General features: G+C 35.3%; 1 protein-coding gene across 3 annotated transcripts in view; it reads right to left on the minus strand.

Moving 5' to 3' along the window:
• CARF (calcium responsive transcription factor) overlaps nt 1-15,264 on the minus strand; it is a 61,010-nt gene that overhangs the window by 36,427 nt on the left and 9,319 nt on the right. For 2 of the 3 annotated variants that reach the window (XM_043995595.1, XM_043995594.1), the window contains 5 exons: nt 11,672-11,792; nt 10,427-10,654; nt 2,334-2,454; nt 957-1,086; nt 47-131 (listed from right to left, as the gene is read on the minus strand). In XM_043995595.1, coding sequence (XP_043851530.1) covers nt 47-131; nt 957-1,086; nt 2,334-2,454; nt 10,427-10,654; nt 11,672-11,782 — 675 coding nt within the window. In that variant the 5' untranslated portion in view covers nt 11,783-11,792. The remainder of the gene's footprint in view (nt 1-46; nt 132-956; nt 1,087-2,333; nt 2,455-10,426; nt 10,655-11,671; nt 11,793-15,264) is intronic. The other variant, XM_043995596.1, reaches the window with a different exon arrangement.

The raw sequence follows: 15,264 nt of genomic DNA on the forward strand, positions 1-15,264 counted from the left end.
CATCAGGATTCTCCCTGAATTTAAGTTAGAATGGTTTTCATCCTACCTGACAATTCCGTAGACGATTAGCCCAGGTAGGAGTATGTGGAAGAAGTGGTTGCAGAGGGACAGGAAAAGGGTCTTCAGCTATTCTGAAAGGACAACATACACATCGATAGCAAGGAGAAAAATATTTAAAATGTACTTTGCATTGCTTTGCTAGAGTCAAGAGTCCAAAACAATAAGACAACAGATGAAATTTTACAAATCATCATCAAAAATACACTGCATAAAGGAATTTTACAGGTTACCCATAGGTTTTTTTGAGTAAACATATATAATTAATGTAAAGTAACACATTTTAAGATTGTGAATATTTTTATCTCCCTAAATATTAAGATTGACAGAATATTCTTCTTTAATACAACCTGCAGTCATTATATAATAAGTTATAGTATATATCTGTCATAATATATACTTATTATTTAGTGAAAATCAGTTAATGAAACATTTTTATTTGATTTCATGAGTATTAAGAGAATCAAATACAATTCTTCAAATCAGTGTTGTATTTTGGTAGCAGGGGTAGACACATATGATTTTCTTAACCAGAAAACTGTCTGAAAAAAACAAAACAAAATAAAAGGATACAAACTATAAAAGTTTTATAATAGAGGAACACAAGTAGTGGTGTTTTAAGATAAGAAATGAGTAACTCCTTTCTGAAAGGATTGCTTATTAGCAATCAATTCTTTTTATAGTTCCTCAACAGAAAATATCCAGGTGTCAAAAATGAAAAATGAAGCTTTGAGCACCTGTACCTTCTGAAACAGTAAACCCTTAAAATAAATAAAAACTTACATAGTTAATAATAAATTAATTACTAAGCTTTTCTACATTATGTCATCTTAAAATACAAATAATTTGGAAAAGATATCCATGGTGCTAGAGGAGTTCTTTTTTCCCTACTGACCTACCTAGTTGCTGTCTTTTTAGGCAAAGAGAGGGATGCTTGTGGATGAAGAATATAACTACTGGTATTGTCTGCTATAGCAGCCACTGCTACAGTCTGTAAGTGTCCATCAGTGGTATTCTCTTCTGAAATATCTTAATAAAAACAACACAAAATAATCTTGTTTAATAACAACAAGGGAATGTAGGTAACTGTAACTTTTCTCTCTTTTGGAAAAGTAAGAGTTGTAGCTAAGATAAAGGTGGCAAAACTAAAAATACTTTGTTGAGAATTTTCTAAAATATATTTTGTGGGTGGGGCAATGAGGGTTAAATGACTTGCCCAGGGTCACACAGCTAGTAAGTGTCAAGTGTCTGAGGTCGAATTTGAACTCAGGTCCTCCTGAATCCAGGGCCGGTGCTCTATCCACTGCGCCACCTAGCTGCCTCCTAAAATAATTTGTTTTAAAACGTACAATCCTCTCATTTTGCATTTGTGTTTTAGGGTTTGAGTTGAGAAATCAAGATATGAACAAAGAAAAAGCAGTAATAGTTGTGGCAACTATCATTTCACAGTATCAAAATAAAATATGTGTTCTTAATGCCTTACTTTAAAAAAGTTCCTTTCATAAAGTGTATTGTGACTACTAACCTCGATTATGAATGAATGGTAATGTCATCATAATAGCACCTTACCATAAAACATTATTAAAGTACCAAAGCAGAGCTACAATATTATAAGAGAAGGGGCTAAAGAAGTGGAAAAACATGAAATTGGGAGGGATAGAAAAAATGCTTATTAATTGAAAAAAGTTTAATTAAAAACATTAGTGAAAACAAGAAAGATCAATGAGAGTGATCTAAAAGGGAGAATTAAGAAAGTGCAAAAGAAATGCATAATAAAAACAGGAAGAGCATGGAGCCCCTTTCAGCAACTAGAGGACAAAGGAGGACAGAAAGTGCAAGGAGCAGAGAGAAAACAAGAAAGGGGGAGGTTGAAGGTATGAGTAACATGCTCATATACAAATATCCACCCAGAAACAAATGCAATACTACTACTCCAATAGCTGTTAGCTCTATGTCTTGTTATTAGCATTATTATTAATATTACTACTGTTATTATTAAAAAGAATTTATTTTATGCTCACTGGTCCTTTGGGTTGGAAGCAGGAGTCAACCAGCTTCACAGAATTCCAAACTGAAATAGACAGCTAACCTAGACAAGGGTTGGAAAATGAACTTGAAATTTATTTGGGCCAAGCATCTTTATCTAGTTAATTAATATTCACAATCCTACCTGATGAAATCAATTTTAACACTGACTTCACTGAGATGATTTTCTGAAATACATGCTTGATCATAAAACACCCTCAAGTCCCCAAAATAGTATTCATGTTTCTCACCTTGAGGACTGGTCACATCTAGGAGCTGCCCCTGAGGAATAATAACTTGGGCCATTCCTGTCTGAGTGGATGGAATTACATGAAGCACCTGTCCATCTTCTGACGGACTAGTAACAATCATCTTGAAAATATGAGGGGAAAAAAAATCAATGTATACTCCAAAACTTGTTTAATAAAATTATCTTTTTGTCAGTCATTTGCATTCTACCTATACAACATTTTTCACATGCCCTCTTTCTTTTTAAAAATAATAACAAACATTTTAATTTAAAGTTTTGAGTTCCAAATTCTATCCCTCCTTCCCCCCCCCCCAGGAGGTAAGCAATCAGATAGAGCTTATACATGTGCAATTTTGTAAAACATTGCCATATTAGTTATTTTGTATAAGAAGACTCAAATAAAAGAAAAAAGTAAAAGAAAGTGAAAAATAGCTTTCTTCAGTCTGTGTTCAATCAATATCAGTTCTTTCTTTGGAGGTATGTTTTATCATTTGTCCTTTTGGGATTGTCTTGGATCATTGTATTGTTCAGAATTAAGTCATTCACAGTTCTTCACTAAACAATATTGCTATCACTACACAACATTCTCCTGGTTCTGTTCACTATACATCAGTTCATATAAGTCTTTTCGGGCTTTTCTGAATTATCCTGTTTTTCATTTCTTATAGCACAATAATATTCCATCACCATCATATACCATAGCTTGTTTAGCCATTCCCCAATTGGTGGGCATTCCTTTGATTTCTAATTATTAGCCACCACAAAAAGAGCTGCTATAAATGTTTTTGTACAAATAGGCCTTTTCTTCTTCTTTGCATGTGCCCCCTTTTCATCATGCATACTACCTACTGCCATAGTTCTGTTGACAATAACCCTTATCTCATCTGCACTATTATAACAGCATCCAATCAATGTCTCTTCCTCCAAAGTACAGCCAGAAATCTTCCTAAGACAAAATCTGATTATACCACTCCCCTGTTCAAAATCCTCCAAGGCTCCCCACTGTCTAAAGCGGGATGTTCTTAACCTTTTTGGGTATGTCACAGACCTGTCGGAGTCTGGTGAAACCTATGTACCCCTTCTTAAAATAATGGTTTTAAATACACAAAATACATGGGATTACAAAGGGAACCAATTATATAAAAATACAGTTGTCAAAATATTAAAATAACAAGTTCACATAATCCAGGTTAAGAATTCTCAGTCTCTCCAGCCTCGGTCACTTGATACTTACTAGGTGTGTGACCCTGGGAAAGTCACTAAACCCTCATTGTCCCGGAAAACAAAAAAAAGAATTCTCAGTCTAGAGAATAAAATACAAAGTTCAAAGCCTGATATTTGTGGTCTTCCATCATTTGCTTCTAATCTACCTTGAAAGGTTTACTTCACTTTGCTCCATATCCACATACCCAATATCTCAAACTATACTACTGCCAGCTATGCAATTACCCTGCTCTCTTTCATCTTGGAATACATGACATATTCCATTCCTAGAACACATTCCCTCCTCATGTTGGCTTGTTTAAATTCTTCCCTCAAAACCCATTAGGGATCCCCAACTCCATGAAACCATCTCTGATTTTTCGATGCAATTTAACTCTCCCTCCCATTTTTTACAGCACTTTGTCTAGACTCATATCCTACCCTATGGCATGCTTATTTGTCTAAGTCATATACTTCACATTAGAGAATAAGATCTTTGAGAATAGGGACTGTTATCTTTGGCTATCTCACACAACAGTCTACATAGAAGACACAATGGTGAGTTTAGTTGAATTTCTTTAATGTATTTATTATACATGAAATTTCCTTCACTAAAATCTTACTCCATTGTCTAATTTTGGCATGAAGATGACCTTATTTTTTTAAAGGTTATATCAGAAAAATTCAAGTTTTGACAGGTCCTACCAAGTAGGAAGAGCTTTGAGTATAAGTCTACTGATCAACTGTGTATCTGTTGTCTAAGGATGAGTTTAGCGAACTTTGGAGAGGCTCATCAAAAGACTGGTCACCAGATGATAAATTTTTCAGCCACAGAAATTCTTTAAGACCTTTTATTAAGTTATAGTATGGTAACAATCTGTAATGGAAGAGGGAATAGATTCTTAAAGTATTTAATCATGAGAGCTAATTAGGTTTTTTTTAATTATAAAAATATTTTATTATCTTCCAGTTACATGTAGAGGTAGTTTTCAACAGTTGTTTTTATAAGATTTCTAGTTTCAAATTTTTTTACCTCCCCACCTCCCCACGAGATCTAATTAGTTTTGGGGTTTTTTTGGTGGGGCAGTGGGGGTTAAGTGACTTGCCCGGGGTCACACAGCTAGTAAGTGTCAAGTGTCTGAGGCCAGATTTGAACTCAGGTACTCCTGAATCTAGGGCTGGTGCTTTATCCACTGCACCACCTAGCTGTCCCCATCTAATTAGTTTTAAAACAAACCATTTGGCCAGAAATAAAATTTTTAATCCTGTTTTGAGTTATGACACACTTTTGCCCTGACAAGTGTGGTTATGTGTTTATTTATTTGTCTGACACTCTTAATATGGCTTAATTGCTATTATCCAAGAGTTGCTACTATTATATCCCTCCTTTCCCAGTAGGTCTCTTTTACCCATCCTTGTCAGTAGGTGGCAGGAGATACCATATAAGTTTCAAATAACCCACTAGTCATTCCTATTTGTTTTCCTAGACTCCATTTGCACAGCTGAGCAGATACTTCACACTTTGAAAAGTTCTTCTAATTTTAGTATTTCTGACTTGGGGGGGCAGGGTGAAAACCACAACAACAAAAGAATAATATAGTTATAAACATTTCACAGAATATGGACAATATTTTCCCTCTTAAGCTTAATAAGTTTCTTAGATACACCTGGACAGCATGGGATAATGATAAAGTTCTAGATTTGGAATTAAAGGGCCTGGCTTCATGTCTGTGTGATTTTAAGCAAGTTGTCTTAATTTCTCTGAACCTCTATTTCCTCATATACAAAATGAGATGAAGTTTTGTTCTTTTTTTTTGGTGGGGCAATGGGGGTTAAGTGACTTGCCCAAGGTCACACAACTAGTAAGTGTCAAGTGTCTGAGGCCGGATTTGAACTCAGGTACTCTTGAATCCAGGGCCAGTGCTTTATCCACTGCGCCACCTAGCCGCCCCCTCCTCATATATAAAATAAAGATAATACTTGTGTGTTATACCATTGTTGTGACAATCCAAAATATTGTGAGCTATGGTTGTTGTTGTTATTATTACTGCTGGTCTATCACCCTTGCTATTATAATACTACCAGTATGTCAAGTTTTGATGTTGTCACTTACATAAAATAATCACTGCTGGTTACTGACAAGAAACAGAATGATATATATCCATCTGCATCTGGAGTCAGGAAGATTTGAGTTGAAACCAGATCTCAGAAACTTATTAGCTGTGTGAATCTAGGCAAATCACTGCTTCAGTTTTCTCATCTGTAAAATGGGGTAAATAATAGCATCTATCTTCCAGGGCTGTCATAAGAATAAAATGAGCTATCTGTGAAGTGTGTTGCAAAACTGAAAACACTATTTGAATGTTACCTAGCATTATTATCTCTTTTACTCCTTCTTAGTGATATTTTGCAAGTACCAAATAACAAATAGGATTTTTTTATATTAGATAAGAATGCTAGGACTTCTCTTAAATCTGATATGATAAACAATGAAAGATTATATAAGAGTTTATAGCTAATGATTTAAGAGCTAGATTTTCTCCATGCTAGGAAGCACTGCTCATGTCCAAATAGAAAAAGGTCCCTCTGCATTTCTTCCCTTTACTTTTACTTACTTCCTGTCTTAATTGTGGAAAAGTAATTTGACCTCTCTGAGCATTTATTTCTTCATCTGTAAAATGAGAAAGTTGCCTAGATGTTTTCTTCCAGGTCTAAATCTATGACGCCATGATACTTTTTCACTCTAAACCTATGACCCTAAACAAGAACTTATGCCATAAACTGTGGGCATTCAAGAAATTCTTTCTAGTTATAGTAATATATTTCTTCTTTTTTGCAGGGCAATGGGGTTAAGTGATTTGCCTAGGGTCACACAGCTATTAAGTGTCAAGTGTCTGAGGCTGGATTTAAACTCAGGTCCTCCTGAATCCAGGGCCGGTGCTTTATTGCACCCCCTAACTCAATAATAATATATTTCTACAAATTTAGGGGGCTAGCATAATTATTTTACTATGAAAATTAATGCAGTTTGGGGTCAGCTCATTGCCCAGCCCCCCGCCCCCCCAAATCAATACAGTTCATGCCTCTGTTACTTAGGGACAATGTGATATATTGGTATGAGTACTAGATTTCGGATCAGAAGGACCACTGCCATTTACTACCTCTGTTCGGGATTTTTGGAAGGAGCTTAATAATTATCCCATTACCTTTAGGATGGCTGGTCTTGATTTTCTGCTTTTCACTGTCCTCTGACACCCTTCCCCTTTTTTCTGGAAAAGCTACACAGGGGGCAAAGTATTACTTCTGCTACAAGTTCAAGTTGGCCAACTCCTTGGACTAGTAATTCTGTGCAAGATGCTCATCCCCTCTGGGCCACAGTTTCCTAACATAAAAATTTTTATATGGGTGGAAAGGGAAGCATCTGGCTCAATAATGTTCTCATGGTGGTGTTGACCTACTGTGATGGACTATATTCTTCTCACCAATGCAATAGTACAGAAGAGTTCCAGGGAACTCATGATAGAAGAGGATCTCCAAATCCAAGAAAAAAAAAAAAAGAACTGTGGAGTATAGATTCTGATTGAACCATACTATTTCTTTTGTTTTGGGTGCTGTTGGTTTTTTTTTTTTTCTATTTTGAGGTTTTGCATCACTGCTCTGATTTTTTCTCTTGTAACAGGATTAATGCAGAAATAGGATTAATGTTATTATGTGTATATATATATGTGTGTATATATATATGTATATGTATATAGATATATAGATATAACCTATATCAGATTACCTGCTGTCTAGGGGAGGGGGGAGGGAAGGGAGGGAGGGAGAAAAATCTGAAATTGTAAAGCTTGTATAAACAAAAGGTGAGAACTATCTTTACATGTAACGGAAAAAAGAAAATACCTTATACATAAAAAAAAAATAATGTTCTCATGGTGCCTTTGGGGTGGGGAGGCAATAAAGTTGAATTTTCCCCCTCATGCTTTTTGTATCCTCTTCAAGTGCCTTGTGAAACAATCCTGTAATGCCTTCAAAATTCTGTCAGTTTCAATACAGACTTCCTCTGTGCATATTTCTTTTCTTTAATGCTATTTCAACTTCTTCTGGGACTGTGATGTTAAATAGTCAAATTAAATTATTCTGTCAAATGGCAAAAGGAGTCTGCTATAAAAATCTTTACATATCTTTTTCAACCTTTCATTTGTTACTCTCCTTCCAATTTCATTTTTAAATGCCCTCACAATAGCTTTGTTTAGTTGGGTATCTTGCCAAGCTTTCTTTATATTGATTTTTTTCTATTGCTTCTGTTTTAATGAGGCAATATTATTCATCATCTCCTACCCATCCTCTGTAGAGTTTTCTACACAAGTTTATATCACAAATAAGTGTCTGCCTTAGCTAACTCTGCTTGATAAGCAGATCAAGTATTACCTGGTTAAGGAAGTTTTTAGGTTGTCTCCCTGCTTTGGTAGCTAGTTTACATCTGTTAAATTTCCATATAAAACTGTTATAAGTGTAGATGTCTTCCTGCTATTCATTTCCTTTTTTTGTTCACCATTTCCCATGTCTTCCATTTTTCTTGAGTATTAATGATATATAGGCATTGCACTTCTGTGTAGTCTATAAATCTTTGAATTCTCTCATCCTTACTCCTAAACCACATTTTCCAATAATTTTTGGTGACAACGTTTATACTGAAGTCACTGAGTGTAATATAAGCATGTTTATTTAATTTCTTTGTAAAATTTCTTTACCTCTTCATTTTCTGCAACAGATGATAGTGTAAAAGCTGCAATTATTTTCATGGTAGTCTTTCTGAAAATACTTATTACAAGTCCTACAATCTGAAATGATAGTACATGAAATGTTTCTTTTTTGTTTTCTTTTTTGTTTTTTTGTTTTTGCAGGGCAACGAGGGTTAAGTGACTTCCCCAGGGTCACATAGCTAGTAAGTCTCAAGTGTCTGAGCTCAAATTTGAACTCAGGGCCTCCTGAATCCAGAGCCAGCGCTTTATGCACTGTGCCACCTAGCTGCCCCCATGAAATGTTTCTTATTGCCACAAAATAGGGGCACAAATTGGGCCTCAGACACTTGACACTTACCCTCACTGCCCTACAAAAACAAAAACAACAACAAACAAACCTACACACAAAATAAAAGCAGCTTTGTAACTCATTTATATGCCTGTTTAAGAAGAACCTATTAGCTGTCTTTTTATTTAACTAAAATATCCTTTTCTCTTCTTAGTCTGGTTTAAAGTGAGAATGTTGACCATTATAATTCAGTGCTTCCAGTAACATATATACTTCCTTGTTGGTTATTAGAAAAAGATCTCACATCTAGAGTACAAACATCTAAGTTAATGTTTATAGGCTGTATAAAAAGCATCTTCTCCCTATTTCACCACTCTGCCACTGCAGAATAGGAAGGGGACTCAAAAAGACTGAGAAAACAATTTGGTATTTTTCTTTGTTTCTTGGGTTCTTGTGGTCAAGGAATTCATCACCAAGTGTCCAGTCAACTAATAATAAGCATCTCTGTACTTACCTAGTCCCTGGAAAACTGAAGAGATCTGTTGCCAGGTTTACACCATTAAGTCTTTCCATGATGATAGAACCTGCCAAAGTTTGCACTCTGCTGGGATAGCCTTTGTGAACTCAGCTCCACACCATGATGGCACTGTTATGTCAAGTCTAGTTAACTGAGACCTATGCTAAACCTTTTCCTATCACTTATTCACCCATATCATATCATAATTCCCTGCAGGCTTACACACACACAGACACACACACACGCTATATATGTGTGTGTGTGTGTGTATACATATACATACACACATATAGATTATATATTCCTTTTAAAATTTTTCATTTTCCTCTCATGAGCATCACCTCTGAACTTTAATAACATTAAGAATTATAGATTTAGAGCTGGAAGGGAGGACAGAGGGCATTTAGTCCAACCTTCTCATTTTCCAGATGAGGAACCATGGCTTAGAGAGGTTAACTTGCCCAAATTTGTACAGGGAGAAAAGAGAGGCAGGATTCAAACCCAGGTCCCCTGACTCTGAACACAAAGCTCTTAAGAAAACATCCCATTGTTCATTTTATTCTTTTTCCTACTTATTTCCACCTTTCTTTCATATCTATCTCATATTCCACATGAAACAATTCTTTAAGCTATTGGTTCATAAGCTCTATTAAAGAGGGATTGTGTTTTCTTCAACTTTCTAGCCTTCTCAGCACTTGTTACGATGCAATGCACGTAGAAGGCACTTAAGAAACCTTCATGGAATTAATCAAGTCCTTCCCTCATGTTTATCAGCCCATCATTTTATTAGCTGCCACACACAATTCATATCTACAACCATTTGTTATAAGAATTCTAATAGGAATTATTGAGTTGGGAGGGATAACCGCTCATTCTAAGGAAAACTAATGAAGAATGCTTCTTTCAATATTTACATCCTTCACTATTTTAATTTTATAGTTGATGAAGTTTACCTTACTAAAAAAAAAATAGGTTCTGGTACAGCCTAGCTTTGAACAAATATCAATGGATGAAGAGTGTAACAAAATGCAATGTCTAATAATAGAACTCCCTGGGCAAGTAACTCCCTCTTGCTGGGTCCCTTTCATCATACGTAAAACAAGGGTATAGGGTTAAATGATCTCCAAGGTCCCTCTGAGCTTTAATCCTGTGGTCCTAAATAACTGAAATTTAAGAGGAGAATGTATGTAATATCCGTTCCATGTTGTCCCTTATTGGTGATTAGTATTTAACCTCATCCCCACTAACTTTTGTTGAAAAGGTAAGATCTGAAAGGCAAGACTTACAATTTATTATGCTTTGTGAAACATCGTAAGTACTAGACTGTTTTTAGATATACTCACCATCTGTGTATTATAATCCCCTACTGACTGAAGCTCATACTGAATAGGATGCCCATTTTGGTCTACTAGATGCAACTGCTCTGTGGAAAGAGACTGTGGCTGTGACAGCTGGACTGGTACATGACGTGATGGGGGCGAATTATCTGCTACACCAACTGTGATGGGCAAAACTGCAGAAGAATCATTTTGTCCAAAGGAAGGATCCCTGGAATCCATGCAGGTTAGATGCTTTTGTATAGGAAAAACAAAATACCACTTCAATCCTCCTGAAATATACCCATACCAACCCAACAACAAAAAAATCCTTTTCAAACACATGTATTTTATTATGCAGTTGTCATTTTATCCAGATAAATAACTCCTTCTCAAAAGGTACAGTGACATTAAGTTAATGATTTTGCTATGTTGTACTGTGAAAGACAGGAGCTTTAGTTTACTAAAAAGGAGACAGGGGTATAGTTGTGAGTTTACAACATTGTAATCCCATTCATCAGATAACATAACTAACTCATTGAACAAATTTGTAAACTCCTGCCTCCTTGGGAATTTTCTATATTTTCTTCTATTCAGTTTAGAACAACATGCTCATTTAAAAAAGATATCTGCTAAATAAAGTGCTAAAAAAAAGTGAGGGATCAGAGAGTTATATGTTGTGCTCCTGCAGGATTTTCTGTCCTATACAGTCTCTTCAGTTAAGCCATCATTGTTACTGTTCCTTTACCCATGTCAAGTACTGCATGAAACAAAAATCATCCTAGTTAGCTTACATTCAACAGTTTATAAATAATTTGATCAAAAGACTCACTATTTGTGATTTAAAATTTTTAATGTATCATTATGTGTAATTTTCATTTTTACTGATCATAATTTAGAGCTGTAAGGGACCTTAAATTTTACAAGTCCAGCCCTCTTGTTTTTATAGGTGAGAAACTGAGGCCTACAGAGGCTAATTTGCCCAAGATCACAGAGTAACTAAGCAGCAGACCCAGGATTCTGATTCAGGGTCTCTGACTCCAAATCAAGCATTCTTTTCAGTGCCCCCTTAATAGCATTACTTTAACTTTAATAATGAAATGAGTTTTCCAGAAAATAGCTTATAAAGGTATATAACATTTTTACACTGTTGTTATTGAATACATGAAATACCACTTATTTCTTAGGCAAGTAAAGTCACTATATAGCAAGCTATTTTTCCCTCAAAATGAATACGCTGCAAAGAAAGTGATTTTTCAGTCCAACTCCCACCTGAAAGACCTGAGCATCTCTTTCTGACTCTTCAGTGTTATTACAGGTGACTACTAATAAGTCATGAGACTGTTCCATCCTGGCATGATGGCCAGTTCCATTTTCTTCCATTAAAAGATAGCTGAAAGAATCCAAATCAAAGTCAATTCAAGTATTTTAAGTGATTAAAAAAAAAAAGTACTTAATCCCCCCCCCAACACTAAATTAGCAACACTGTTTACATTTCACAGGAAATTTAAGACTTGACTGAAAAATTTGTCCAGACCTACTGAAAACTCAGAGGCAAATGTTAGTACTATGTAATTCCTATATCTTCAGGTCACATTTACTCTGGCTTTCAAGGATGCTAAGGAAAGAAATTTATATTATATTATTTTTTCAAAACATTTTTCTTTTTAATTTTATAGATTATTGAGTCTAGAATAAAGAAAATGATTGTACTTTGCACTTAGGCAAGGCCTGACCTTAACACCTCATTAATATAAATTGTAAATAATTTACTATATGGAATGCAACATTATCACAGAATTCATACCATTGATTAAAAGCATACAGAAAGAAGCCAAATAATAGACAGCTAATTGCTATCAGGAAAATCAACTTGTGACTTAGTGATCTTATGTGCTAATGTGATATCTAGTATTCCGGATCTTAAAGAACAAATTTCATGTCTCTAAATTTCGACAATATCAAACAACAACTGGTAGAAGTCCATTCTTAAAACAACTACTCAAATGTTTCCTTAGATAAGAAATCTTTAAAAGTAGCAGTCAAATAGCAACTCTTCTGCCCTTTTCCAAGAAAACAAACTTCAAAACAAAAATATCTAAGATGTTACAGGGAAAATTAAGACAATGCTGTTTTTAGGATGTGTATATCAACTTTTAATTTTATTAGGCAAAATTAAAGCCCTACGAGTGGACATTATGTACCCCAGAAAATGCTTCAAGTTTACTTTAACCTATTCTGTAAATATCTACTCTGAAACAATACCAGGTTTTATTAGACATAACAGTAGATGCAGAACATTTGTTCAATTAATAAAAATCTATCAAATAATGCATAAAGCAGAATTTATGATATTACCTATTTCTATTTCCCTTGCTCTTAACTTTACAGACAGTATATCCTAAATCCTACATATTTCATGAACAAATAAAAAAATACACAGCCAATGTACTAAAAAATGTTCTAAGAGATACTCTTAAAATCATTTACACAAAGCTCCATACAGATCCTTAATTTTTTTTGGTCTTACAAAATTGATAGAACTAAACTGTCCCTTGGTGCTCAGTAAAGAACAGAAGTAAGTTGAAAGAGGAAGAAGGAGGTTCCAACGTGATGAATTTCCAAGGGAAAGTCAACTTTGATGAAAGAAGACCATTAATTCTGCTGGCTTAAATTCTTATGAACATGGAGAACTACATTTAGAATAATCATGTTTCACTGTGAAACGACTGACTAAATGCAAAACTTTTAGTTAAGCTATTTGCTAAAATGAAACCATTCTCATCATAAATTCAGCAATTTTAAAATAACTTTTATTCTCAAGAATAAAGTAAAGATATATTGGAAATTATCATATAAAATACATGAGGTCAAGACAAAGAAGTATTACTAAGAATATTTTATTTTTATTTTCAAAAAATGTGTGCACACTATGATATGAACTAAGATTTTATATTTTATTGGTATAGCAACATGAATTGTAAGAGTTCATTACACCAAGAGAATATTATTTTTTCTCCTTCATCCACAATAAAATTCTCAAAAAAAGAACAGAATAATCCTTCCTAGGAAAATTCTTATACAAACCGTAAAAATCTAATGAATGAAGTTATTACATGACACGATTCTATCAGATTTTGTTTGAACAATATTTTTGTAAAATAATTTTAAAATTCCATTTCCTTCTCCTTAAAGATAATTAGGGAAAAAATTTTAAAACGTTGAGCCTAAAAGGTTTCAAAGGATGGAAGAAAAGAAATTTTTACAAATAGTGCTGTTTGTTCACTACTTAAAATCAGAGACTCCTTAAGCTAACAAGTAGTTTTATGAAGTTTTAAAAATAAAGGTCAGTACTGATCACTAGAAACAGTAAGACTTTAGTCAAAGTGGTCTTCCTTAGAAAGGCAGAAATACAAATATTCCTTGGTGGGATGGAGGTGGGGTGGAGGAGAAGGAAATTCATCTTTAAGCAAGTAAACTAGAGGCCTTGCAGGTTCTTTTTTTTTTTTTTTGGTGAGGCAATTGGGGTTAAGTGACTTGCCCAGGGTCACACACAGCTAGCAAGTGTTAAGTGTCTGAGGCCAGATTTGAACTCAGGTACTCCTGACTCCAGGGCCAGTGCTCTATCCACTGTGCCACCTAGCTGCCCCCTTGCTGGTTCTTTAAGACTTAGGACTCCCTTAAGCTGAAATTTTAGTATGGGTAGTTTTTATAAATTATATAGATCTACTTTCTCAACACACTGCTGTTAATCCAATGATTGTGAAAACACTTCTTTATAGTTTTTGGAGAACTGGTATGTTCAGGAGGGAAAAACTTCTTTGAAAGGCAGTTGCAGGGGCAGCTAGGTGGCTCAGTAGATAAAGCACTGGCCCTGGATTCAGGAGAACCTGAGTGCAAATCCGGCCTCAGACACTTGACACTAGCTGTGTGACCCCGGGCAAGTCACTTAACCCTCACTGCCATGCCCCCCCCCCAAAAAAAAAGGGCAGTTGCAGCTTAGAGGAGCTGATCCCAGTGGAGAAGACTCCCAAGGTAACTATACCTAGATTACTAGGTTTGCTTCTCTAACCCCTTCCTGCCCCAAATTACCCAGCTAGAACTTTTCTACTATTCATTTATAGATTTATGTCAACAAATACACTTTTTTGTTTGCTTGTTTTTTTTTTTTTCAGGGGTTTCTTGTGAGGCAATTGGGGTTAAGTGACTTGCCTAGGGTCACACAGCCAGTAAGTGTTAAGTGTCTGAGGCTGGATTTGAACTCAGGTACTCCTAAATCCAGGGCCGGTGCTCTAGCCACTGCGTCACCTAGCTGCCCTAACAAATATACTTTTAAAAATCAAATCTGGTAAGGTTAAAAGTGGTTATCAGTCATTCATACTTTGTTAAGATTGATCTTTCCTTACATATCTAGCTGGTATTAACTATACTGCAGAACAGAAATTGAAAACTATTTTGGAAAAAGACACTGTACCTGGGAGCCTCAGGCAGTCTTAGAATAGGTTTTCAAGTACACACTGGAAGACCCCTGGAGGTACTGTTTTTCAAGTTGGATTAGATGGACTCCTAGGTCCCTTTCTGGTAAGATTCTAATTCTACAGAGGCCACTAGGTTAGAGAGAGGGGTTCAGAAAAAGAAGGGGAAGAATTCCAAGTGCAAATTTCACTTATTTTAAAAAGTGGGAGCCAAGATGGTGGAGGAAAGGCAGTGAGCTCCCGAACTCATGACACAATTGTTCCAAAAAACAGCGAAATAACACCATAGGAAAATGCCCAGAGCAGCAAAACTCACAGAAGAATATACTGAAATCATCTTCTAACCAAGAACGGCTTGGAAGGTCAGAAGGAGGGAGCTGCTGTGCTAAT

This window comes from Dromiciops gliroides, chromosome 3 (genome assembly GCF_019393635.1).
Source record: "Dromiciops gliroides isolate mDroGli1 chromosome 3, mDroGli1.pri, whole genome shotgun sequence".
In the NCBI taxonomy this organism is placed as follows: domain Eukaryota; kingdom Metazoa; phylum Chordata; class Mammalia; order Microbiotheria; family Microbiotheriidae; genus Dromiciops; species Dromiciops gliroides.